The following is a 27,895-nucleotide window of genomic DNA, read 5'->3' on the forward strand; positions in this document are numbered from 1 at the left end:
AATTAATTAATTAAAATACAGGACTGAGATTCCTCTTAGAGAGCAGAGTGGCGGATACAAATGTGGAGTTACAGGAATAGACGTGTGGGTAAACCAACATGTTTGCCCAACATGAAAAATATATATAGAGTGCTCCATGACTGGAGGGTAATAAGAGCCCAATAAGAATGTGCTGAATAAGTAAATGAACAAATGAATGAAAAATGAATGACTGAGTGAAGGAAAAGAATGAAGGGGAAAAGATGAAAACAACAGCTGGGCACGAAGTAAGGATAAGTATCTGTTAAAAAAAAAAGGGGGGGGGAGGAAAACAGAGTAAAGGAAAAGAACCAGGAGAGCAGAGTATCATAGTAATCAAAGAGGAAGCAAGTTATGAAAGTGGCCAAGAAAGTAACATGCTACACAGATAAAGAAAAATGAGGATGGCCACAAATCTAAAACAACAAAAGAAGTATTTGATAACTGCAAGAATAGAAGGCAAAATAGAATATACATTGTTCCCAATCAGTAGCATATACTCCCTATACTGATGTCAAGGTTACCTTAAGAATTAAATTAAGAATGATAACTACCATTTATTAATAATTTCCCATGTAACAGGTTTTTGCTGGATTTGTAAAATTAACCCAAAATATCACAAGTCAAATTAAGTTGATACGAATTACCATTAGGAAGTATGACTGATGGTATCTATAACTGAAAAGCTTAAGCTCAATTGACTCTATTGTGCTGTATCTGAAAGAACCTGCTAATGGTAAGGAAACAGTCTTGAATGACACATAAAATGGAACCTCAGCGTAAGGAAAAAAAGATGTAACATTCTCCAATACTATCTAGGGGATAAGTGAGGCAGGAACAACTAGGTGGGAGATAAATCCCAAGAGTGGAACAGATGCATCATGCTATTATAATTTGAGACACTGACCATTACTAAAATCCAACTAACCCTACTTGCTCTAATTCCATATCCAAATACGCTTCTGATAATTTGCTTCCTGTGCAGTTTTGTTCAGTGACCATTTGTACTACTTGATGATTATATTTCTCAGCTAAGCTGGCATTTTAGTGTACAGATTAGTCTCTAGTCAATCAGTTCCCTAAGCCTAATCACCTCTAGGTGTACTAACAAATCACATTTTTAATCCTATAAATTCAAAAACCATCACAGATAGCTGGTCTCCCTCTACATTGCTGAATATTCAAACCACAACATTTTAAATAAATAGTTAGCTGAGTGAGTCATATTTTGGCCCCACAGACAAGGATCTATCTTGGTATTGTCAAACTGCACCAAGTGAATCTGTAGAATGCTAAAAGCAGTCTCCTAAAAAAATTGGTTTTCTTACTATCACTGAAGGGGATATGCATTCAACTTCTACAGATCTTAGACAAATGCTTCTTTTCCGAAGACATAACATGGGGAAAAAAACCGAAGAGAGCTGTCAGTATACCCAAACAGCTTTCCAATAAGGAAGGTACAAAGCAAACCCCTCAGGAGATTTATCCTTAAAAAAAAAAAAAATTGTAGCACAGCAGAAATAAAGAATGGATCAATGTTGCAGAAGACAGAAGTGAAGTAAAAAAGCACTATTTCTACCACTGTGGAGATATAGCCAAAGAAGATACAGAGAGGCAAGACAGTGGGACTCCACGTAGCCCTCCAAGAGACCACTTGCAAGTTCCTCAACCTATGTGGGCCTTGCTTTCCTCTTCTGTAAAATGAGGAAATTGGATCAATTAATCTCTAAGGTTCTTTTCAATTATAGGTTCTATTATAATTAATTCCTTTAATGATGAGTGGGAAAGGTACAGAAACAAATTTACCAAGAAAATTTAAGAGTAGCTTTGCTCAAACAATATAGTACATTTCCTCCCAAGTGGAATCTATTTTACCTCCAATTTCTTGGAGTGAAATCTATTTTACTTCCAACTTTTTTTTAACCTTTATTTTACAATAAAACTAGATCTAATAACATAAAAGTATCAGCATATATAGCGAGAAATATCAATCTGCTACAGCGGTCATTCAAGAAGGAAAATAGGGCCGGGCGTGGTAGCTCATGCCTGTAATCCTAGCACTTTGGGAGGCCTAGGCGGAGAGATCACTTGAAGTCAGGAGTTTGAAACCAGCCTGGCCAACATGGTGAAACCCCGTCTCTACCAAAAATACAAAAAAAATAGGATAGGTAGCGGGCGCCTATAATCCCAGCTACTCAGGAGGCTGATGAAGGAGAATTGCTTGAACCCAGGAGGCAGAGGTGGCAGTAAGCCAAGATCACGCCACTGCACTCCAGCCTGGGTGACAGAGCGAGACGCCATCTCAAAAAAAAAGAATAAAAACAGAACAGAAGACTTACGCATGTCTTTGATATCTGAGGGTTTCCCGGATGGACCATGCAACCTGGTAGGGCGAGGCCTGCTCTGAGTCCTCTGGTTCCTCTCCGCTCTCTTCAGACCAGTCCAAACCTGGGGTAGACAGGAGATATTGCAAATTAGAAAAAATTTACTTTTATTCTAAATTTGAATTAAAAAGCTACACAAAATAACATAACCCAACGCACCCTATCGCAAGTACTATCATGGTGTGAATAAATGCCTCCTGATGAATTTTATTTCTATTCATACAAAGATAATCAATTTATTTTTGTTTTTGTTTTTGATGGAGTCTCACTCTGTTGCCCAGGTTGGAGAGCAGTGGCACGATCTTGGCTCACTGCAACCTCTGCCTCCCGGGTTCAGCGATTCTCCTGCCTCAGTCTCCCGAGTAGCCAGGACTACAGGTGTGCACCACCACACCCAGCTAATTTTTGTATTTTTAGTAGAGACACGGTTTCACCATATTGGCCAGGCTGGTCTCGAACTCCTGACCTCGTGATCTACTCATCCTGGCCTCCCAAAGTGCTGGGATTACAGGCGTGAGCCACCGTGCCCAGCCACACAATCGGGTTTTTTAAATGACATTACAACAAAAAGGCTAAGCTGTATTCTACAGATGAACTTCTTTTGTCAGACACTTCACTAATAGGGTAGAAGCAACACAAGCAAAGAGAGAGTTCAGGTCACAAAAAGGTAGAATTTCTTTTTTTTTTTTTTTTTTTTTTTTTGAGACGGGGTCTTGCTCTGTCACCTAGGCTGAAGTACAGTGGCATGATCTCGGCTCACTGCAACCTCGGCCTCCCAGGTTCAAGCGATTCTCTTGCCTCAGCCTCCCAGGTAGCTGATATTACAGATGAGCACCACCACACCTGGCTAATTTTTGTATTTTCATTAGAGACGGGGTTTCGCCATGTTGGCCAGGCTGGTCTCAAACTCCTGACCTTAAGTGATCTACCCGCCTTGGCCTCCCAAAGTGCTGGGATTACAGGCATGAGCCACAGTGTCTGGCCAGAATTTCTTTAAGTATCAAAACTTCATACACTAATATGATATCAGAAAAACATAAAATACAAACAAGAGGGTGAGAAAAGCAGCTCAATATACGTTCAGGCAAGAAAAAGGTCAATACCTGCTTCTGAAAGGTTTTATGAAACAACAACAAAAAGAAAAACATCAAAAAGTACAGATAGAGTCACTCTACATTTCAACCAAGAAGGGCCCTACGATAAAGTGTCAAAGGCAGAAACACTCCATCCTCCTCTCCCAAACCATTCCCTGGTTCTTACCTTCCATGGGAAGATGGAAGGGTGGAATGGTAATGTTCTATTACTAATGAGGTTTAGGATTTCTTTCAATTATTTTAAACAAAAAATGTCAGACTTTGTGCTCCATTACATAAAACAGGGTTAGAAGGAAAAGTGGATAAACATGGTGTATATTAATATTTTGTTAAAGGGTCTCACTCTGTTGCCCAGGCTGGAGCATAATGGTGCAATCTCGGCCTTGACCACCCAGGCTCAAGTGATCCTCCCACCTCAGCCTCCAGAGTAGCTGGCACTACAGGCAGCACTACCATGGCCAACTAATCTTTGTACTTTTTGTAGAGACGGGGTTTTGCCACGTTGACTAGGCCGCTCTCAAACTCCTGAGCTCAAGTGCTCTACCTGCCTTAGCCTCCCAACATCCTGCAATTACATGCATGAGCCACTGTGCCCAGCCAAATGCTATAATTTTTAATGACTGAATAATTTTTAGCTCCCAACATAAAAGTTTTACCCTTTTAAAAGTCTTGTGTCTTGGCCAGGTGTACTGGCTCGTGATTGTAATCCCAGCAGTTTGGGACGCTGAGCCGGGAGGATCACTTCAGGCAAGGAGTTAGAGACCAGCCTGGGTAACACAGCAAGGCCCCGACTCTACAAAAAGCTTAAAAATTAGCCAGGCTGAGTACTGCATGCCTGCAGTCCCAATTATTCAGGAGACTGAGGCAGGAGGATCAATTAACCCTTGAGCCCAGGAGGTTGAGGCTGCAGTGAGCCATGATCATGCCACTGCATTTCAGCCTGGTGATAGAGCAAGGCCCTGTCTCTAAAAGTTTAAAAAAAAAAAAAAAGAAGTTTTATATCTTGAAGAGGTCTTGATAAAGACTGATGTTGCACAGCCTAAAGTGTAACATGTGGGACTATGTAAGTTTAACATATTCATACCTCTATGAAACTTACTGGACACCTTGATAACTAGTATTTTATTTATGTCTTCCTTCTTGAGAACCTCAAAAATTAAGAGTATCCTCATTAGACAGTTACATTAAAAAGGACTTCACGGATTGCTTCCATAGTTTAAATGAGTTTACATGTGGCAAATAGGGAAATTAAGAAAAGGTTAATTAAAATGCAAATTATAAATGCTTAAGATTAAATAACACATTGCAATCGGCATAAAGAAACTTCAAATCTAATTCTAAGATGACTGTCTAAAATGTCAGGTCACCTTTAAAAATGAGTTACTTTCTCTTAACTGAAATAATTAATAATTTGTAGGGGGAAAAGGTAAAAAAAGCAATTAAATGATCACAACAGCATCAACTTCAGTGTGTTGAAAGGTGAAGTTCTGGCCGGGCGCGGTGGCTCAAGCCTGTAATCCCAGCACTTTGGGAGGCCAAGACGGGCAGATCACGAGGTCAGGAGATTGAGACCATCCTGGCTAACACAGTGAAACCCCGTCTCTACTAAAAAAAAAACGCAAAAAACTAGCCGGGCGAGGTGGCGGGCACCTGTAGTCCCAGCTACTCGGGAGGCTGAGGCAGGAGAATGGTGTAAACCCGGGAGTCGGAGCTTGCAGTGAGCTGAGATCCGGCCTGGGAGACAGAGTGAGACTCCATCTCAACAACAACAACAACAAAAAAAAAAAAAAAAAAAAAAAAAGAAAGGTAAAGTTCTTCAAAGTGACATTTAAGGCACCAGTAAAAAACAGAACATGAGTTATCTTTTATTTGTTTCAATAGAATAATTTCTACTAAGACACCTATACTTTCTCTGAAGAAGTCAAGATCTAAGTCATAAAAACTAAGAGGGAAGTGTTTTTCCTGCTGTGAAACTAACTGTCCAATAAAGCAAACCTTTCATCTTGGCTTCATTATCACTAGTTTTAATGTAACTAACTGATATAACTAGCCCAGACAGGACTATAAAAGCTAATAATAAGACTGAGTTTTTATTTAAGTACTCTTTGCTAACATGAATACAGACTATACTTTGTCATAAGGTTATAGAGTATATGTATTACTATTTCTGGTTTCCCCAAAATAACCTTTGCTTTGAAATCTTAGGCCCTCCAATATGTTTGCATTTTTAAAAACGTAAAAGGGCGTCCGGGCATGGGGGCTCACGCCTGTAATCCCAGCACTTTGGGAGGCCAAGGCGGGTGGATCACCTGAGGTCAGGAGTTCAAGACCAGCCTGGCCAACATAGTGAAACCCCGTCTCTATTAAAAATACAAAAAATTTGCCGGGTGTGGTGGCGTGCACCTGTAATCCTAGCTACTCAGGAGGCTGAGGCAAGAGAATCACTTGAACCTGGGAGGCAGAGGCTGCAATGAGCTGAGATCGTGCCACAGCACTCCAGCTTGGGCAACCCAGCGAGACTCCATCTCAAAAAAAGAAAAAAAAAAAGGAAAAGGCTGAAAACTTTTTCTGTATGTTTTCATTCTGTTGAAAAATGATTTAAAAATTGCTGGGCACAGTGGCGCATGCCTGTAATCCCAGCACTTCGGGAAGCAGAGGCAGGCAGATCACAAGATCAGGGGTTCAAGACCAGCCTGACCAATATAGTGAAACTCTGTCTCTACTAAAAATGCAAAAGATTAGCTGGATGTGGTGGCATGCGCCTGTAGTCCCAGCTACTGAGAAGGCTGAGGCAGGAGAATCACTTGAATCCGGGAGGCAGAGGTTGCAGTGAGCCGAGACTTCACCATTGCACTACAGACTGGGTGACAGAGCAGGACTCCATCTCAAACAAAAAAAAAAAAATTAAAAAATCAGCCCCTAAGATGACATAAAATTTCATCATTTCAAAAGCTAAAAAATTATCAGCATCCAGAAATAAATGAAATTATAAATAAAAATTTAGTAGATGATGCCGGTAAGTGTTGGAATTAGAGGCAAACTTTTAAAAAAACTGTTAGATCTCTGCCTCAAAACTAATGTCTAAATGTTCCAGCTAGATAACTAAAATGCAAATAATGAAATAATAAAAGGACTAAAAGAAAATATGGGTGAATAGGTTTACATATTTTTGGGATGAAGAGAATCCAAACAAGGAAGCAAGCAAATCAAAACTCAGCCTCAAAAGAAAGAAATCTTAAAGAAGAGAATACATTAAAATTTTAACTTTTAAATCCCTACAATGGATATTTCATTTCTTTTCTTTTCTTTTCTTTTTAAGAGACGGGGGTCTCAGCTCTGTCACAGTGGCATGATTATAGCTCACTGCCAGCCATAAGCTCTTAGACTTAAGGGCTCCTTCCACCTCAGCCTCCCAAGTAGCAGAGATTACAAATTTGCAACTGTGCCTGGCTATAACAGATACCCGGGAGCAAAAAACAAAGGAGAGGACGGAGAGACTTTCCAACAGATATAATATACATATAAAAAGCTCTTACCAATCAATAGAAAATAAATATATGGATGGAAGAAGTGAAAGTCAAAATAAACAAAATGTCTAAAAATCATTATGAACAAATACTCAACTATATTATTAATCCAAAATAGCAGTTCTGAAAGTATGGTCCACAGATCACCAGAAGTCCTTGAAATATTCTTGGAGTATATAGGTCAACACTATTTTCTTTCTAAAAAGTGTTTTTTTAATTTAAATTTTAAAAAGGAGAAAGAATCTCACTATGTTTTCCAGGCTGGTCCCGAACACCTGGGCTCAAGTGATCCTCCTGTCTTGGCCTCCCCAAAGTGCTAAGATTACTGGCATGAGCCACCTCACCTGGCCTCAAAACTATTTTCAACAAAATAATATTAAGACATTATTTGCCTTTTTCACTGTGTTGACACTTACACTGATGGTATAAAAGCAATGATGGATAAAACTACAGGCTCCTTAATTACCATGAATCAAGGCAGTGGCATCAGACTTACTAGGAGTCACAGTATTCCTCATCCCATGCCTCGCAGTTGTAAAGGAGTTTTATTTGAGAATATTCTTGTTCATTAAAGATTATTTATTTTTATTAAATCGACCCCCGAGCACATGTCTTGATACTACTCTGTGTGTGTAAATGTGAATCTGCTGCAGAGGAAGAAAGTATGACAGCTGTCCTGAGGAAGAGGACTTGCACAACTGTTTTCATTGCAACCTGACCAAACTGCTTTTTCTCACTCATCATCACTTTTTCTTTTTTGAGATGGAGTCTCACTCTGTAGCCCAGGCTGGAGTACAGAGGCGCGATCTCGGCTCACTGCAACCTCTGCTTTCCAGGTCCCAGTTCAAGCAATTCTCCTGCCTCAGCCTCCCGAGTCGTTGGGATTACAGGCATGCTCCACCATGCCCAGCTAAGTTTTTGAATTTTTAGTAGAAACAGTGTTTCACCATGTTGGCCAGGCTGGACTTGAACTCCTGATCTAATGATCTGCCCACCTCAGCCTCCCAAAGTATTGGGATTACAGGCGTGAGCCACCACACCCAGCCTACATCATCATCTTTATTTGAAAGAGAATCTGACAGGCCAGGCACGGTGACTTATGCCTGTAATCCCACCAGCACTTTGGGAGGCCAAGACAGGAGGATCAGCCTGGGCAACACAGTGAGACCCCATCTCTATCAAAAATTTGAAAAAAAAGTTAGCCAGTTGTGGTGGTGTGTGCCTGTGGTCCCAGTGACTTGGGAAGCTGAGGTCGGGAGATCGCTTGAGCCCAGTAGGTCAAGGCAGTAGTAAGCCATGATCGTGCCACTGCACTCCAGCCTGGACAACAGAGCAAGACCCTGTCTCAAAAAAAAAATTGCATTTTAAATTTCTCAGTTTTAGCTTCTAATACAGTATAAATAGATACAACCCATATACAAGAGCTTTATGGTGTCCTTATTAATTTTTAAGTGAAAAGGATCCTAAAAACAAATATTTGAGAAACACTAAGTATGTAAATTTAAGCAGATTTTCTATCTAATTTGCAAAGGCAATAATAACATAATAATACTACCCAGGGCTGATAAGAGATTTAGAGAAACTATATTTTCACACACTGCTTAAAGAAGATAAGCTGACAAAATAATTCTGAAGAAAAATTTGGCAACACATATCAACGTTTTTTTGTTTTTTTTTTAAAGCTAAAGCTTTGAATCCGCAGTTCCACTTTTAGGCTGAATTAACAATCTATTTGAAGAAAAAAATTAAAGATGTGGCAATAATTGTTTTACTTTAAGGCTATATACATCTACAACAGTTTATAAGGACATAAACTGGATACAACTTAAATGGCAGACAGAATTCAGTCATGAAAAATTACACTGTATATTAAAAATTACCAACTTGAAAATACATTAGTACGAAAAATTTTAAAACAGGTTACAAAACAGCATGTATAGTAAGAACCCAATTTTATATATTGGAAAGAATATATCAAGGCATTAACAAATGGGTATTAATATGGCTTGGAGTGTTTTATTATTTTTGTTTATAAATTTTTTAACTTTTGTATTTTAATCACGAAAAGTCACAGATGGTTAAACAGGTTAAACAATAAAAAGCTGTAAGAAAAGTCACCACTCCCATCTCCTATAAAATACACCCTGTCCAATTCCATCCTCCCAAAGGGTAGCTGATGATGTTAACAGCCTGGAAGTATATATCCTTTTATACTTTTACCTTTGCTCACACCAATCAGGCAAACAGTCATATACTTAATCAATAAATACACTGATATCCCCTGTTTATTTACTTTGTTTATGTTTACCAAAGTGGGATAATAATTACCTCTTGATTTTTTTTTCTACTTTTTAATATACCATGGACACATCCCGGTCAAAAGATACAGATATCATTTTCCTTTTTTTTTTGAGATGGAGTTTCGCTCTTGTTGCCCACACTGGAGTGCAATGGCACAATCTCGGCTCACTGCAACCTCCACTTCCTGGGTTCAAGCAATTTTCCTGCCTCAGCCTCCCAAGTAGCTGGGATTACAGGCACGCACCACCATGCCAGGCTAATTTTTGTATTTTTAGTAGAGATAGGGTGTTGCCATATTGGCCAGGCTGGTCTCGAACTCCTGACCTCAGGTGATTCACCGGCCTCGGCCTCTTAAAGTGCTGGGATTACAGGCGTGAGCCACCACGCCCGGCCTCATTCATTCTTTTTAATAGCTGTATATTTATTTCTTTTCTTTTTTTTATATAACGAGATGAGGTCTTACTGTGTCGCCCAGATTGATCTTGAACTCCTGAGCTCAAGTGATCCTCCCACCTCGGCCTCCCAAAGTGCTAGGATTACAGGTATGAGCCATTGCACCCAGCCTGTTACATAATATTTCATAAAACACATATGAACCATAATTTAGTCAAGGTTTCCTAACAGTAATTGTTGCTTTGCAGGTTTTTAATGCTGCGAACAATGTTTCAGTGAACGTCCTTGCACATACATCCTTACAGTTTGATTTTTTTAATCCACAGGATAGTGTCCCAAAAGTGAGTCTGCTGGCTACAAATATATTTTGTTTGTTTGTTTGTTTGTTTGTTTGTTTGAGATGGGGTCTCTGTCACCCAGACTAGAGTGCAGTGGCGCAATCTCGACTCACTGCGGCCTCCACCTCCCCGGTTCAAGCAATTCTCCCACCTCAGCCTCTCAAGTAGCTGGGACTTCAGGTGCGCACCACCACACCCGGCTACTTTTTTGCACTTGTAGTAGAGACAGGGTTTCACCATGTTGGCCAGGCTGGTCTCAAATTCCTGACCTCAGGTGATCTGCCCACCTCAGCCTCCCAAAGTGCTGGGATTACAGGCATGAGCCACTAAGCCCAGCCTATAAATACATTTTAAATTAGTAGATATTGCTAAATTACTCACCAGCAATGTATGAGATACCATATCCTGACCCTGACCAACAATGGATATCATTTTTGCCAATCTGGTAATTCATTGTCGCTTTAATTTGTATTTCCCGCCTGCTGAGAGGATTGAGGTATTCATTTGTTTACTGACTATTCATATCTCTTCATGTTCTATCTTTGCTCATATTTCTATTGCTGTCACATTATGCAAATAATTTTTATGAAGTGAAAATCATAGCTCATATTGCATTTGAGAATAAATTTCAACTGAATTAAAGGTTTAAATGATAAAAACCAATCAAACTATTAATAGAAAACATAGAATATCTGTATAAACTTGGAATCGAGGAAGTTTTCTTAAGCAAGACAGGAAATTCAGAAGCAACAAAAGAAAAATAGACATGTGACTACATTAAATTACAAGTTTTCCCTGTATTTTCTCACTTTTAAATCATTAACAGGTACTGCCTTGCAAATTTTTTAAACAGGAAAAAATGTTTTAAAACTGTCAGCAGATATCAACAATGCTATGATCATTCCTAGAATAAGACACGCAAAGAACTTCATTGGATGCACAGGTGCTAAACTCATAAAAGCATACAACCAAACACAACTGTCTTTTAATGCTGCTATCACTACAAATAAAAGCTATGTGTGGAATTCTAAATTCCCAACTCCTATTTCTGTATCCTGTTCAGCAAGTATCATGCCCTCCAGTGTTGGCCCTCTGTATCCATGGGATCCACATCTGTGGATTCAGCCAATCGCTGATCAGAAATATTTGAGAAAAAAGATTACATTTGTACTGAACATATACAGACTTTTTTTCTTGTCATTATTCCCTAAACAATACAGTATAACAACTGTTTTCATAGCATTTACATTATATTAGGTATTATAAATAATCTAGAGATGATTTAAAGAATATGGGAGGATGTGCATAGGTTATGTGCAAATACTATGCTGTTTTATATCAGGAACTTGAGCATCCTCAAATTTTGGTACCTGAGGGAAATCCTGGAACCAATCCACCACACATGTAGAGGGATGACTGTGTTTATTTTAAGGTGGTCTACCTAAATACAGAATCTTTCACTGCACTGCTCTGCCCCATTGTGATTCCACCCCCATCACATATGGGGTGATTATGAGAGGGAAGCTCCACACAACAGAACACATTCTGTCATATTATGTATCTATGATACGATAAAATATGATAACTCACCTAAATGGGGAAACAGATCAGTGTCCAACTGATGTTTCTGGGTGCACAGTTTCACCAGTCTCTGCAGTCGGCTTATACATGAGAAGTGTGGAGAGAAGGCTGTGGCTTTCATGAGGATCCGGTCAGTCCTGGGTGGGTCCACGGTGGGAGCCCTACTGGATGGCAGGAGGGGCAGAGGCCTCTTGTGAGACAACTGCCTTGCTTGTGCTATAGTGTGTGTGGTGGGTGCCACTCCCTGCACTGGTAGGCTGGTGTTCTGAGGTTGAGGTGACTTGCAGACTGAACCCTGCGGTGGCGCTGGAGGTTTTAAAGAAGTGGATAAAGGTGACAGGTGGGAGTGCTGCTGCGGAGGCTGCTGCTGTGAAGGTGCAGGAGGGGGACTAAAGTGCTCTTGTCGAACTTTTAAAATCTCTGTCTCTCTCTGGCGCTGCCGATTCTGGGCCAACTTGCTCTGCAACTTCTTTCTCACAGTTGCCCCTTTCTTTAGGTCATCATCTTCCTCGTTGAAAGCAAATGGGTCTTCCAACTCAGTTTCCAGGTAGTGGAGAGGGACCCTTGCCCCAGGTGGAGAGAGGGACATTCCATCCAGTCCGTTGGGCATCTTCAAGGCCAGCGTGGGCACTGTCAGGCTAAAGGCCATGGTATCCATCTGGTGCCTGACCTTCACCTCATCTATAGGATCATTCTTTTTCTTCCTCTCTTTTTTCGGGATAAAGCCAAGTACCTGCAGGTGGCTGTTGCAGTACCTTTAAAATATACACATAAACATGGGAAAATATTCATGATACATATTTTTTAAAGTAGAACATAAAACTACATATGAATCCTAATACGTTAAAAACTGCACCACTATAGTGACTCTTGGCAGCCAGCGACTTAACATGCAAACCTCTACTACTTTCAAGCAATCCTCAAAGTCAGTGTAATTTTGATGAGGTAAATATGTGAACTGTACATGCACAGGGGTGAGTGGCCCTGGATAACTGCTCAGCTACTGCTTCTCACATGGCTTTGTTATTCTCTATTCATAGCATACAAAGTAACTCATCAAGAGTCTAAAAGATCACTTAAAATTCTCTTACAGAGAAATATATATATATTTTCTAAGGCCATTAAGGTATTTGGAGATTCACAAAGCTCTTATGACATAAAACCCTCAAGAATGTCAAGTGTCTACTGTGCTTTAGATACATATATACAGAGAGAGAGAAAGAGACAGAAAGAAAGAGAGAATGAAACAAGAAAGTAAAAGATGGCTCATGGGGTTATAGGTGAAATGTCTTTTTCAGTAGCCAGATGTAAGTACGTGAATTATCTCCTGTAGTATCTACCTGCTGTAGGCACTAAAATAATGCCCTTAATGCACACGAGGAAACTAAGCTTTATAGAAATTGATTAACTTGCCTGAGACTCTTTCCAGCTAGAAAGAGTCAGAGCTAAGACCAACTAAAATCAAAGCTCATGAAGACTCTCATTAGTCTTCAACAACGAGCAAGTATATTGCTTGGGTGACTGGCACACCGCAATCTCACAAGTCACCACTAAAGAACTTATTCATGTAACCAAATACCACCTGTACCTCAGTAACTTATGGAAAAATAAAATAAAAATAATTTTTAAAAATGCTTGATAGAATTCACCAGTGATGCCATATTGACATGGACTTTTCCTGTGGAAACTTAAAAAAAAAAAAAAAACAATGAGCAAAATTCAGTTCAAAAACTGCTATTTTGAATTCTCTGTCTGAGAGATCACATATCTCTGTTTTTCCAGAATTGGTCCTTGGTGCCTTATTTATTTCATTTGTTGATGTCATGTTTTCCTGGATGGTCCTGATGCTTGTGAATTTTCATCTGTGTGGGTATTGAAAAGGTAAATATTTATTGTGGTCTTAATACTCTTCATGCTATTTTAAAAACCTATAAAAGGGCCAGGTGCAGTGACTCACACCTGTAATCCCAGCACTTTGGGAGGCCAAGGCAGGTGGATCACCTGAGGCCAGGAGTTCGAGACCAGTTTGGCCAACACAGCAAAACCCCATCTCTACTAAAAATACAAAAATTAGACGGATATGATGGTAGATGCCTGTAATCCCAGCTACTCGGGAGACTGAGGCACAAGAATCGCTTGAACCCAGGGGCAGAGGTTGCAGTGAGCTGAGACTGCACCACTGCATTTCAGCCTGGGAGACAGAGTGAGACTCGTCTCAAAAAAACAACAAACAAACAAACAAAAAAACACTACTCCATGCTTAAATAAATTTGGAAAATGCTGGCTTAAACAAAATTAAAGAAGGATTTTGTTTTTTGTTACTGATGTGCAACTACTCAAAGCACTTTGTATATCGTACATATGAAGTTCCAAGAGGAAAATGTACCCATCTGGCAGTGTTTCCCAAAGTTATTTGAAAATGAAACCCAGGGCCAAACACAGTGGCTCATGTCTGTAATCCCAGCACTTTGGGAAGCCGAGGCAGAAGGATCCCTTGAGGCCAGGAGTTCAAGATTGGCCTGAACAACATAGCAAGACCCTGTCTCAGTTTAAAGAAAAAAAAAAAAAAAAAAATCCAAGAAAACAGAACCAGCTGGGCAACGTGGCTCATGCTTATAATCCCAGCATTTTGGGAGGCCGAGGCAGGTGGATCACTTGAGGTCAGTAGTTTGAGACCAGCCTGGCCAACGTGGCGAAACACCATCGCTACTAAAAATACAAAACTTAGTGGGGTGTGGTGGCGGGCACCCGTAATTCCAGCTACTTGTGAGGCTGAGGCAGGAAAATCCCTTGAACCCGTAAGGTGGAGGCTGCAGTGAGCTGAGACTGTGCCACTGCACTCCAGCCTGGGCGACAGAGTGAGACTCAGCCTCAAAAAACAAAAACAAAAGAGAACCTATTTTTATTGTAGCATATAGGTGACAGCTCCACAAACACAGTTTGGGAAAAGACCACTAAAGTAAAAAATGTCAATCCTCAAATTCACTGGGCTTCATCATAAAAATGTTTTTTCAGTAATGGCTAAAAATACAGATTCACCAAATAGTCAGAAAATCTCACACACACACAGAATATGTGTATTTCGTTGCTTTGTCTTAGAAATAAATCTATCAGAGGCACTCTTTAAGACAGGCCTCTTAAGAAAAAGCTTTCTTTGTCATGTGCAGTCACTGAAAAAGAGAAAAAGGTTTCTAGCCAGCAAAGAGAATCTACACTGTGTGTGTGCGCGCACGCACACATGTGCTTCCCAAGCAGGTTTGAGGTAGGTCCCATACATATCTTAAACAGAACAGATTCACAAAGCAACGGCCAGCAAAGAAAGAGGCAGCTGGGATAATTGCACTAACCAAAAAGTTTTCCAAGAACAGGAAAAAATTTTAATAAAGAATAAATTTGGCCTGGAATGGTGGCCAAATCAGGGGGATTGCTTGAAGCCAGGAGTTTGAAATAAGCGTGGGCAACCTAGTAAGGCTCCATCTCCACAAAAATTTTTCAAAACACAGCCGGCCACGTGGCTTATGCCTGTAGTTCTAGCTACTCGGGAGACTGAGGCAAGAGGATCATTCAAAGCCCGAAGTTCAAGGCTGTAGTGAGCTACAATCATGCCACTGCACTTTCCGGGCAGCAGAATGAGACCCCATCTCAAAGAAAAAAAAAAAAAGAAAGATAAATTTATAACTTAGTACTTACAGCTGGGCGCAGTGGCTCATGCCTGTAATTCCAGCACTTTGGCAGGCAGAAGTGGGCGGATCACTTGAGGTCAGGAGTTCAAGACCATCCTGGCCAACATGGTGAAATCCCATCTCTACTAAAAATACAAAAATTAGCCAGGCGTGGTAGTGTGCACCTGTAATCCCAGCTACTGGGGAGGCTGGTGCAGGAGAATTGCTTGAACGCAGGAGGCAGAGTTCGCAGTGAGCCGAGATCACACCACTGCACTCCAGCCTGGGCAACAGAGTGAGACGCCATCAAAAAAAAAAAAACAACTTAGCACTTATTAAGCACAGCTTCTCTTGAGATAGAAACATGTTCTCAAAAGAGCAAACTATTTCAAAGACAAAGGTGAATACAGATGTGTCAGAGAATATTTTGAAGAAATTCATAAGGACTCTCACTTGAATTCTCACTTTTTTTTTTTGGATATGGGGTCTTGTTCAGTTGCCCAAGCTGGAGTACAGGGGCACAATTACTGCTCACTGCAGCCTCGACCTCCTGGGCTAAATCAATCCTCCCATCTCAGCCTCCCAAGTAGCTGGGATTCCAGGCATATACCACCACACCTGGCTAATTTTTGTATTTTTTGTAGAGATGGGGTTTTGTCATGTTGCTCAGGCTGGTCTTGAACTCCTAAGCTCAAGCGATCCACCGCCTTGAGCTCCAAAAGTGCTGGGATTACAGGTGTGAGCCATCACACCCAGTGCTTGCTGCTATTAAGATAATTCCTGCTTTGGCTCAACTGAAAATAAATCCAACACTGACAACTGTAACCATGATAAGCTGATTTTAAGACAAAATTTTAGAAATGTGTTTACAATGGGGCTTGATGTAAAAAAAAATTAATCCAAGCTCATCCATTCTTCAAGTCACAAAAAGGCAGCGCTAAGAAATTACCATTTTCAGTCTGCTAAAAACTAACTAGACAGATATATTTAGCCTAATACACAGGTCCCTTTCTCACCTGAGATTAAAATTTTATTTCTTGCCCCACTAAGCAGCTGTTTCTAACTTTCAGGTATTGTAATCTGAAGCCTTAAGCACTCATTAGAAATTCTAAAAGAGTATTCCTAAATCCCCATTAAACTATTTGTACTCATTTTGGTGAGATCTCCACCAACACAAGTTATTTATTTCATACTGCAAGCATAAAAAGTATTCATGACATAAAATATCTGATTCCTGTCCAACCAATTTATGCAAGTGACATTTGCTAATGTATAGAAATATGGATGAAGGTTGTGTGTGTGTTTTAAGATTCAAATTTTCTACCTAGAGATAACAAGTATCTTGAAACTTTTGGGAAACAAGCATGTATCTCTCCATGAAGTCCCGCAATGATCTATATAGTTTCTGGAGAACTGAAGAAAAAGAGGCACGGAGAAGAGATTATATATGAAAGATAGTGTAAATTTTCCTAACAATATGAAAGATGAATAACCAGTATAAGACTCCTTTAAACACAATTCCAGTCAGCAAAGCATAAACTCATCATTCTAGTGGCAAAATAGACCCTTAATGTGAAAATAGTGTTTCCAAATTATGGTAAACATACTCTATTTGGAACACTTTTTAACCAAAAAAGGTAAGGTTATAAAACATGCCAAACACTGGTGAGAAGTCTGACAGGATATAAATCTAAATGATCCAAGTAGTTTAAAAAAATTTTTTAAGTATATATCCTTTACTAACTTCTAGGCATAGATTTTAAACTCCAAAATTACTATCATTAATTACAACACCTAATTAGTTCTTAAAATTTCTCTCATTTAGGCAAATGAGAAAACTAGGTAGAGAATCAGGAATTACTTTATAAGGCCACAAACCAAACAAATCCGTTTTAAGACTTCAAGCAGCGACTTTGAGGGGAAAAAAAATCTTAAAAATTCTAGAAGTCCATGAAATCAATTAAAAAGAAGACACTCAAACATATTTTAAGTAATTCTCCAAACGTATTACTCTATTTTTAAAAACTGCCATATGTCATCTTTAAAAGTATTCCATAGTTTACTTAGATTACCCCCAGAATTCAATATTTATATAGGTGGAGGAAGGGAGGGAGGGAGAAATGAGGGACAGAAGAAAAGAGAAGAAAAAACAAGAAAAGAAAAAATTCCAAGCCTGTTAATGAAATCAAGGATTGAGTCTCATTATTAGCCCTTACCTACGATCCTCTGATTTGGGGATGGGGTTGGTGCAGCGTTGGCTGTTATACTTGGCCACATATTCACATTGCTTGAAGGGGGCAGTCTTGTCCTCCAGAACGTGTCTGATACAGAAGGCGTAGCCGTTGAGTCGCCTCTGCTTGCACAGTTTGGGGCTATATGAGCACAAGGGCTTATTGTCAACCTCAGAGAAGTGTATATGTTTCCCTTCATACATCACGTGACTCTATTCCTTGTGAACATCAGCTAAAAGGCCACCACAAAAAAAGAAACCCAAATGATAAATCAGAGAGTATAAGGCAGATTTAAGTTGAGAATTTCACTGAGGGACTTCTGGCCCCACAGCCATACCTGATTTTAAATCTTCTGCACCATAGCAATGTTAAGAGAACCCCCAAGGATACCACAGTTTGGAATGCCGCAGAATCAAGATGAAGCAGATTGTCTACAAAAATATCAAAAGGCCTAGTTAACAAACAGAAATCAGCAAAGCTAGTTCACCCAGGAAGCAAAATACTACAGTATCACCCTTACTAATGCAATGGATTCTTCACTGTAAATCAACATCCCAATAATGTGGTTAAATAAGAAAATAAGAGACATTATAAAACATTAAGTTGGCCGGGCGCCATGGCTCATGCCTGTAATCCCAGCACTTTGGGAGGCCAAGGTGGGTGGATCACCTGAGGTCAGGAGTTCGAGACCAGCCTGGCCAACATGGCGAAACCCCGTTTCTACTAAAAATACAAAACTTAGCCAGGCATGGCGGCGGGCACCTGTAATCCCAGCGACCTGGGAGGCTGAGGCAGGAGAATCACTTGAATGCGGGAGACAGAGGTTGCAGTGAGCCGAGATCACACCCCTGGACTCCAGCCTGGGTGACAGAGTGAGGATCTGTCTCAAAAACAAAACAAAACAAAAAATTAAGTTACCTTATCCCCCCAAATTGAACTAAATAACATTTGCGCTGGTTAAGTTTTACAAATACCTCAAAGCAGCAGAACTCTTCCACCAAATGAATGTCTCAGGTAGTAGGTCTCTTTTTCATTACTGATGTTTGCATGCTATACTTATTTTCAGAACCCACATCCCTTTACAATGCCAGCAGAATAAATGATAGACCTCAAACTTCTCTCAGAAATTCTACTTTTTTTGATATGATGGTAAAATATTTGGCAATTTATAAATGTTTCTATGAAATACAAAATAAAGCACATTTCTGCCATTAAAAAATGTTCTTTCCCTTATATTTCCCTACACCTATCCCATCCAATCTCAATAAACTTCTCAGGTCCAAAGACTAGTCACCTGACCATACTTACACCATTCAGTTCAGAGTTCTGCACCATGTGGTGCTTCCAATCACACTAAGTAGTATAATAATCATAGCTTATGAGTCTTTTCAGAGTCAGTGAGAAAATGGAAGGAGGGAATTACACAATACTCACTACCAAACTACACACAAAAGGCCCAATGGTAGGATTTATATATTACAACACCATCTAGTCTATCATGAAACTGAGTCTATCTTGCCAAGTCAGAATCTTAGTGAGCTGATGGAGTCTCGCCCATCCTCTTCTGCACTTCCAGCCATCATCAAGATGGCTGATGGAACAGCTCAGATATCAGCTACTGAAAAAGTCCAGAAATACTCTCTCCTTTACCAGTGAATGACAAGATATGTAAACGCTGGAGGTGTCAGAAGACACGGTTGTTCAAGTCTAAAATCTGCCACTTACTGTGTTACCTTGAACCAATCATTTAACCTATCTGAATGTCAGTTTTCTCATCTGTAAAACAGGGATAATAATAGTATCTATGTTATCATCAGGATGCTGGAAGGATCAAGTGATACAAAATATGCAACATACTAAGTATCATCCCTAGTATATGGTAAACACTGGAGAAACAAATTACTATTCATAAGTGTTCATTCTTGTAATACATGACTACATTCCACCTGCCAGTAATAAAAGTAGAGAATTTGTATTCTTCTCAAGAAATACTTCACTTACTGTAGTAGAAAAAAAAAAAAAAAAACTCGAAAAATTACCTTAGTTAATAAAAATCACATTTTCTCTTCTGGAAGGAAAAAAATCACATTCATTACTAAGTAAATCTAATCACACATTAATGTAAAAAATAAGAGCTTTCTCTTTTCACCTTATGAGAATATAAGAAAAAAAAATTGGACTAGAAATTTAAATTTAGGTGCTAGGAAACTAGATACTCACATGCAGAAGAATGAAACTAGACCCCCACCTTTCACCCCATATGAAAATCAACTTAAAATGGATCAAAGACCTAATTGTAAGACCTAAAACTATAAAACTACTAGAAGAAAACACAGGGGACACTGATGGGGGAAAGATTTTATGAGTTAAGATCTGAAAAGTATAGACAATAAGATAAAAATAAACAAATGGGATTATATCAAACTAAAAAGCTTCTGCACAGCAAAGGAACAACCAACAGCACAAACAGACAACCTACGGAATGGGAGAAAATATCTGCAAACTATTGAACCAACAAGGGATTAACATCCAGAATATATATAAGAAACAAATATCTCAAAAGAAACAAATGCAAACAATTCAATTTTTAAATGCGCAAATGATCTGAACAGACATTTCTCAAAAGAAGGCATACAAATGGCTAACAAATATATAAAAAAATGCTGAATATCACTAATCATCAGGGAAATACAAATCAGAATTGGGGTAAGGCATCCTCTTACCCCACTTAGGATGGCTATTATCAAATAGACAAAAAACAACAAATGCTGGTGAGGAAGCAGCAAAAAGGGAACTCTTAACCACCAGGAATGTGAACCAGTATAGCCACTATAAAGAACAGTATGAGCCGGGCACAGTGGCTCATGCCTGTCATCCAAGCCAGGACAGGTGGATCACTTGAGGTCAGGAGTTCGAGACCAGCCTAGTCAACATGTTTCTAGGCTGTTTCTACTAAAAATACAAAACCCTGTTTCTACTAAAAATACAAAAATTGGCTGGGCTTGGTGGCATGCACCTGTAGTCTCAGCTACTCGGGGCTGAGGCAGGAGGATCGCCTGAACCCAGGAGGTCAAGGCTTCAGTGAGTTGAGATCGCACCACTGCACTCCAGCCTGGCTGACAGAGCGAGACTATGTCTTTAAAAAAAAAGAAAAAAGAAAGAAAGAAAGTAACAGTATGAAGGCTCCTCAAAGAACTACAAATAGAACTACCCACTACTAGGCATTTTTCCAAAGAAAAGGAAATAATACATCAAAGAGATGTCTGTACTCTCATGTTTATCAAAGCACTATTGACGATACCCAAGATATGGAATCAAACTAGGTGTCCCACAACAGATGAATGGATAAAGAAAATGTGGTATATATACACAATGGAATACTGTTCAGCCATTAAAAAGAATGAAATTCTCGGGCACTGGGCACGCTGGCTCACACCAGTAATCCTAGCACTTGGGGAGGCCAAGGCAGGCAGATCACCTGAGGTCAGGAGTTTGAGACCAGCCTGGCCAACATGATGAAACCCTTCTCTACTAAAAATATACAAATTAGCTGAGGGTGGTGGCACTCTGTAATCCCAGCTACATGGAAGGCTGAGGCAGAAGAATCACTTGAACCCGGGAGGCGGTGGTTGCAGTGAGCTGAGATCGCACTACTGCACTCCAGCAGGGGCGACAGAGCAAGACTCCATCCCCCGCCAAAAAAAAAAGAAAAAAAAAATTCTCTTATTCACAGCAATATGGATAGAACTATAAGACATTATCTTAAGTGAAATAAATGAGGTATGGAAAATTAAACACACATGTTTTCACTCACGTAGTCACTTAAAAAAGTTGATCTCCAAGTAAAAAGCAGGCCGGGTGTAGTGGCTCATGCCTGTAATCCCAGCATATTGGAGGCCAAGGCAGGTGGATCATTTGAGCTTAGGAGTTCAAGACCAGCCTGGCCAACATGGTGAAATAACTCTCTCTACTAAAATACAAAAAGTTGCCAGGTGTGGTGGCGGGTGCCTGTAATCCCAGCTACTGGGGAGGCTAAGGCAGGAGAGTCGCTTGAACCCAGGAGGTGGAGGTTGCAGTGTGCTGAGATCACACCACTGCACTCCAGCCTGGGCAACAGAGTGCAACTGTCTCCAAAAAAAAAAAAAGAAGTAAAAAGTAGAACACAGACTACCAGATAAAGACTGGGAAAGGTAGGGGAAAGAAGAGAATAGGAAGAGATTTGTTAAAGAATACAAAATTATGGCTAGATGGGAGGAATAAGCCCTGATGTTCTCCAGCACTGTAGGATGGCTATAGTTAACAATAATTATTACATAGTTTTGAATAGCTAGAAGGAGGATATTGAATGTTTCCAATACACAAAAAAATGATGTTTGAGATGACAGATATTCTAATTACCCTGCTGATCACTGTACACTATATGAATCAAAACATCACTATATACCCCACAAACATGTACAATTATTTTGTGTCCATTAAAATTTTTTAAATTTGAAAATTATAAAACATAAACATTTAAATTTAGCTGCCCTGGATGTTTGGGACAGGAAATATTTCAAAGCAAATCCATGCCATTTTTTATTTTTCACCATCTTTGCTCTACTCACCCACAAGCCAAACACACACGTATCTTTCACAAATTAGTTCAAAGAAACCTATAAGAACTTCAAGAAAAAAGAGGAATCTACATGTCTGTAGGTATGAGAGGATTTTACAAATCATAGAAAGAAATCTGAGGGTAGGGATAGAAGGATATAAAGTTGCAGTGCGCCGAGATCATGCCACTGCACTCCAGCCTGGGCAACAGAGGGAAACCCTGTTTCCCAAAAAAAAAAAAAAAAAAAATGCAACTCAACTGATGCATTTTGTGATTAATACAACCTTGTCTGACACAAATATTTGAACTATTGCTTTTTTGGTTTGAATTTATCAACTGAGTCTTTGCCTGTACTTCTGTTCCCAACTTTTGAGGCACTGTGTTGTGTTTTATTTTTACTTATTTTTTATTTTGAGGACGGGGTCTCACTTTGTTGCCAGGCTGGATTGCATGATCATAGCTCACTGCAACCTCAAACTTCTGGGCTCAAGAGATCCTCCTGCCTCAGCCTCTCAAGTAGCCAGGACTACAAGTGCGTGCCACCATATCTGTCTAATTTTTTAAAATTTTTTGTAGAGTCTGGGTCTTGCTATGCTGCCCAGGCTGGTCTCAAACTCCTGCACTCAAGATATCCTCCCGCTTTGGCCTTCCAAAGTGCTGGGATTACAAGCATGAGCCACTGTGCCTAGCCATATTATGTTTTAGATCACACGTCAGCAAACTAAACTATTTCTTACAGGACAAATGTGGCCCACTGTCTGTTTCTGTAAGTAAAGTTTTATTGGAACACAGCCATGCTCATTCATTTACATACTGTCCATGGCTGCTTCTGTGCTATAGTGGTAAAATTTAGTAGTTGCAACAGATATCATATGGCCACAAAGATAAAACTATTTACTAACATGTTATTTGCTGATCCCTTTTAGATGCAACTCTTGTTGGGTTTGACTTTTTGCCCAATCTGAATCATTTTACTTTCGAGCAATTTTCTTTTCTTTTCTTTTCTTTTTGAGGTCAACAGTGTCTCACTCTTGTCACCCAGGCTGGAGTGTAATGGCACGATCACCACTCACTGCAGCCTCAACCTCCAGGGCTTAAGCAATCCTACCTCAGTCTACTGGGTAGCTGGGACTACAGGCACATACCATTACACATGGCTAATTTTCTGTAGTTTTTGTAGAGGCGAGCTTTCACCATGTTGCCTAGGCTGGGCTTGAACTCCTGGTCTCAAGTGATCCCCCTGCCTGAGCCTCCCAAAGTGCTGGGATTACAGGAGTGAGTCACCCTGCCTGGTCCAAGTCATTTTCTTTTAATAAATGAGTTTATCCAATTTATAATTTTATATTTATTACCTGTTTCATCCTAATCCTATTATATTTTGTATTGCCTTTAGCCTTTATACATTTCACTATATTCAGTACAAAGGTTTTAACTGTGTAGTTCTACTTATATATGGATTTTTTTTTCTCCTCTGCTACCCTGACAGTAAGACTAACCCTTCTCTTTTTCCTCCATCCAATGTGAAGACTTTTATGATGATCCACTTCCAATTAATACTAAATATATTTTCCTTATGGTTTTCTTAATAACACTTTCTTTTCTGTAGCTTACTGTTCGTAATATTATAATACCTATACAAAATATGTGTTAATCTGTTTATGTTTTCAGCAAGGCATCTAGTTAACAGCAGGCTATCAGTTAAGTTCTTGGGTAGTCAAAAGTTCTAATATGGTCGGGTGTGGTGGCTCATGCCTGTAATTCTAGCACTTTGGGAGGCCGAGACGAGTGGATCACCTGGGGTCAGGAGTTCGAGACCAGCTGGCCAACATGGTGAAACCCCATTTCTACTAAAAATACAAAAATTAGCCAGGCATGGTGGCACACGCCTGTAATCCCAGCTACTCGGCAGGCTGAAGAAGGAGAATTGCTTGAACCCGGGAGGTGGAGGTTGCAGTGAGTCACTGCACTTCAGCCTGCACAATGGGAATGAGACTCCATCTCAAAAAAAAAAAAAAAAAAAGTTATAATGTGGATTTTCAACATGTGGGGTTGGTACCTCTACTCTCAAGTTGTTCAAGGGTCAACTGTAGTCTGTTTTCTTAGAAGAATTACAGTCTAACTCCTTTAGATAACACTTTTTTACTCCACACTAAGAAAATTAGTATACTTGGCCGGGCGCGGTGGCTCAAGCCTCTAATCCCAGCACTTTGGGAGGCCGAGACGGGCGGATCACGAGGTCAGGAAATCGAGACCATCCTGGCTAACCTGGTGAAACCCCGTCTCTACTAAAAAATACAAAAAACTAGCCGGGCGAGGTGGCGGGCGCCTGTAGTCCCAGCTACTCGGGAGGCTGAGGCAGGAGAATGGCGTAAACCCAGGAGGCGGAGCTTGCAGTGAGCTGAGATCCAGCCACCGCACTCCAGCCTGAGCGAGACTCCGTCTCAAAAAAAAAAAAAAAAAAGAAAAGAAAATTAGTATATTTATCAGCATTACTGCAATTGATCCCATGTTATAAATACTGAGAAAAATTTCCAGACTTGCAACTACCTACCCATCCCTAACTCTCAAGGCTTTTTCCTGTTGTTCTTAGTTCTACATTTAAATTTATTCAATGCAAAATAATTTTTTTAACTTAGTCTTCCACTCACTTCTTGATTTAATAGTTTATAACACAGTCTCCTCTCTTTTCTTTCCCTGCCAAGAGCTAATTTGTGGAAACTATAAGTCATGATTTTTCCATTTGAAAATATACGTTGGCCGGGTATAGTGGTGCACGCCTATAATCCCAGCACCTTGGGAAGCTGAGACATGTAGACTGCTTGAGCTCAGGAGTTCAAAGCCAGCCTGGGTAACAGTGCGAAACCCTAGCTCTATAAAGAATACAAAACTTAGGTCAGGTGCAGAGGCTCACGCCTGTAATCCCAGCACTTTGGGAGGCCAAGGTGAGGTGGGCGGATCACTTGAGGTCAGGAGTTCAAGACCAGCCTGGCCAACATGGGAAAAACATTACCTCTGTTAAAAACAAAACAAAACAAAAATTAGCCGGGTGTGGTGGCACACGCCTGTAGTCCTAGTTACTTGGGAGGCTGAGATGAAAGGATTGCTTGGGCCTGAGAGGTCGAGGCTACAGTGTGCCAAAACTGCACCACTGCACTCCAGCCTGGGCAACAGAATGAGACCCTGTCTCAAAAAAAGAAAAGAAAAGAAAAGATGTCAATTGGTGTTATACTTAACAATTTGTCTGGACATAAAATTCTTGGGTTGTACATTTTTTTAATCTACTGACTTTGTATATATTGTTTCATGTTGAAAAAGCCTGAGGCCAGTCTCCTGATTTTCTAGGGGACTTTTTTTTTTTTTTTTTTTTTTTTGCATTTTGACCTAACAGTAAAAGTCTATTTAAAGACTAGAAACTGTTGTAAAATTTTAAATATTTTTCCTTTTTTTTGAGACAGAGTTTCACTCTTGTTGCCCAGGCTGGAGTGCAATGGCACAATCTTGGCTCACTGCAACCTCCATCTCCTGGATTCAAGCGATTCACCAGCTTCAGCCTCCTGAGTAGCTGGGATTACAGGCGCATGCCACCATGCTCGGGTAATTTTAGTATTTTTAGTAGAGATGGGAGTTCATCATATTGGTCAGGCTGGTCTCGAACTCGTAACCTCAGGTGATCCACCTGCCTCGGCCTCCCAAAGTGCTGGGATTACAGGCATGAGCCACCACGCCTGGCCTTTTTTTTTTTTTTTTTTTTTTAAAAAGAGATGAGGTCTCACTATAATGTCCAAGCTGGATTGAACTCCTGGGCTCAAGCGATCCTCCACTGTAGCTGGGACTACAGGTGCATGTTACCACACCTGCCTTCAAATCTTCTTTTCTTGTGGAAAACTCTTCCTTAATGTGTTGACATTGCTTTCTGCTTGATTTATTCTTCCGATAGCTTCAGGGGTATCAATTATTGGCATGCTAGATTTACTTTATTCCCTATCTATCACTCTCTCTAGTCTTTCTTCATTTTTATTTGTTCCATTTTGGGTTGCTCAAATTTCTCAAGCTTGCCTCCATTACCCCCAGCTACAGTTGATATTTGCTGCTTGGAATGTTTCTGCAATGTTACTTTTCTCTTATTTTGTACCCTGATTCCAACAGCTCACTCTTATATCCTTCTGTTGTCCTTTATTTCTTGAGCTTTTATATCTCATCTTTAAACTCTAGTTTCAGAGGAGCTATGTCTCACCCCCACCTTCCATCATAGGAACTATTTTTTCACTTTCCCTTGAGGCTTGACTCCATGCTGGACTATGTTCCCTAACTCACAGGAGCCCACATGGCATAGATTTGGGGGTGGGGTGATAATTTAGGCTTTATTTCTCTTCACATGACCAAGATCAGCAGCTGAAAGGCTGCTTGCTGCCAGTTTCTCCTCCACTCTGAACTTCCTACAAAACTGGTAGGACTGCACGGTTTATAACTCAGCCCAACCCCTCCTGCCACTCAGGGAGCCCAACATACAGATCCAACTTTGCCATCCTTGCAAGGGGATTACTGGTTTTGTCCTCGGAGTGTGTCACTTTCCTGGGAGAAAGTTTCTTCCTTTACTTTGCCTGGTTCTATAGAGAAAATCACTCTGTCTTGGCATCTTCTCTTGCCCTGGTTCGGTTTTCACTGCACTTAATAGTACTAATTCACATATTTTGGGTTTTTTGAGGGAGTTTTTGTTGGTTTTCTTTGAGACAGAGTCTTGCTCTGCCACCCAGGCTGGAGTGAAATGGTTTGATCTCGGTTCAAACCTCCGCCCCCTGGTTCAAGCCATTCTCCTGCCTCAGCCTCCTGAGTAGCTGGGATTATAGGTGCCCACCACCATGCCTGGCTAATTTTTTTGTACTTTTAGTAGAGACAGGATTTCGCCATGTTGGGCAGGCTGGTCTCGAACTCCTATCCTCAGGTGATCCATCCAGTTCGGCCTCCCAAAGTGCTAGGATTACAGACATGAGCCACCGTGCCTGGCCATAATTCATATATTTTGGTTACAAGGTTACAGTAATTGTCAAAGCTTCAGTTTAGTTTCTGTTTCTAATTCTCCCTATTTTTAAAGTTGGTTTGGAGAAGGAAGAATAGAGATGTCAGTACTTGCTATCATTAACCACAAATATCTTTTAAAATTTTGAATAGTAAAATATTCCACAATAATATCAAAACCATAAAGCATACTTACTATAGAATTTTTTTACAACAAATACATTAATAATAATTTGTAATAATTTTGAAATCTAACTTTCTTCTTTTTTTTTCTTTTTTAAGAGACAGAGTCTTGCTCTCTTGTCAAGGCTAGAGTGTACAGTGGCACAATCATAGCTAACTGCAGCCTCAAGCTCCTGGGCTCAAGTGATCCTTTTACCTTAGCCTCCAAAGTAGCTGGGACTACAGGCATGCATCACTGTGCCCAACTAACCTTTTAATTTATTTTAGACATGGAGTCTCACTACATTGCCCAGGCTGGTCTCGAACTCCTAGCCTCCAGTGATCCTCCTGCTTCACCTCCCAAAGTGCTGGGATTACAGGCGTGAGCCACCACAACCAGCCTAAATTTCTTCTAATTGAGTATTACTATAGTATTAAAATCACTGTTCTGTAAACTGGAAACCGATGAATATCTGGTCTTCTCTACGTTAATAAACTTCTCCTTTTTAAATAAAGAAGTATGACAAATGCACTAAGGCAGTTCTCAGAAAAAATCCTACATATTTTTCACTCTTTACCCCTAGCCTTCCA

At 40.1% G+C, this 27,895-nt stretch overlaps 1 protein-coding gene across 2 annotated transcripts in view; it reads right to left on the reverse strand.

Moving 5' to 3' along the window:
• INO80D (INO80 complex subunit D) overlaps positions 1 to 27,895 on the reverse strand; it is a 96,271-nt gene that overhangs the window by 55,207 nt on the left and 13,169 nt on the right. The window contains exons 2-5 of one of the 2 annotated variants that reach the window (XM_023219392.3): positions 17,867 to 17,960; positions 17,515 to 17,670; positions 11,646 to 12,391; positions 2,358 to 2,466 (exon numbers count right to left, since the gene is read on the reverse strand). In XM_023219392.3, the coding sequence (XP_023075160.1) occupies positions 2,358 to 2,466; positions 11,646 to 12,294 (758 nt within the window). In that variant the 5' untranslated portion in view covers positions 12,295 to 12,391; positions 17,515 to 17,670; positions 17,867 to 17,960. Of the gene's footprint in view, positions 1 to 2,357; positions 2,467 to 11,645; positions 12,392 to 17,514; positions 17,762 to 17,866; positions 17,961 to 27,895 lie in introns of both variants that reach the window. The other variant, XM_026454612.2, reaches the window with a different exon arrangement.

This window comes from Piliocolobus tephrosceles, chromosome 11, assembly GCF_002776525.5.
Source record: "Piliocolobus tephrosceles isolate RC106 chromosome 11, ASM277652v3, whole genome shotgun sequence".
Classification (NCBI taxonomy): Eukaryota; Metazoa; Chordata; class Mammalia; order Primates; family Cercopithecidae; genus Piliocolobus; species Piliocolobus tephrosceles.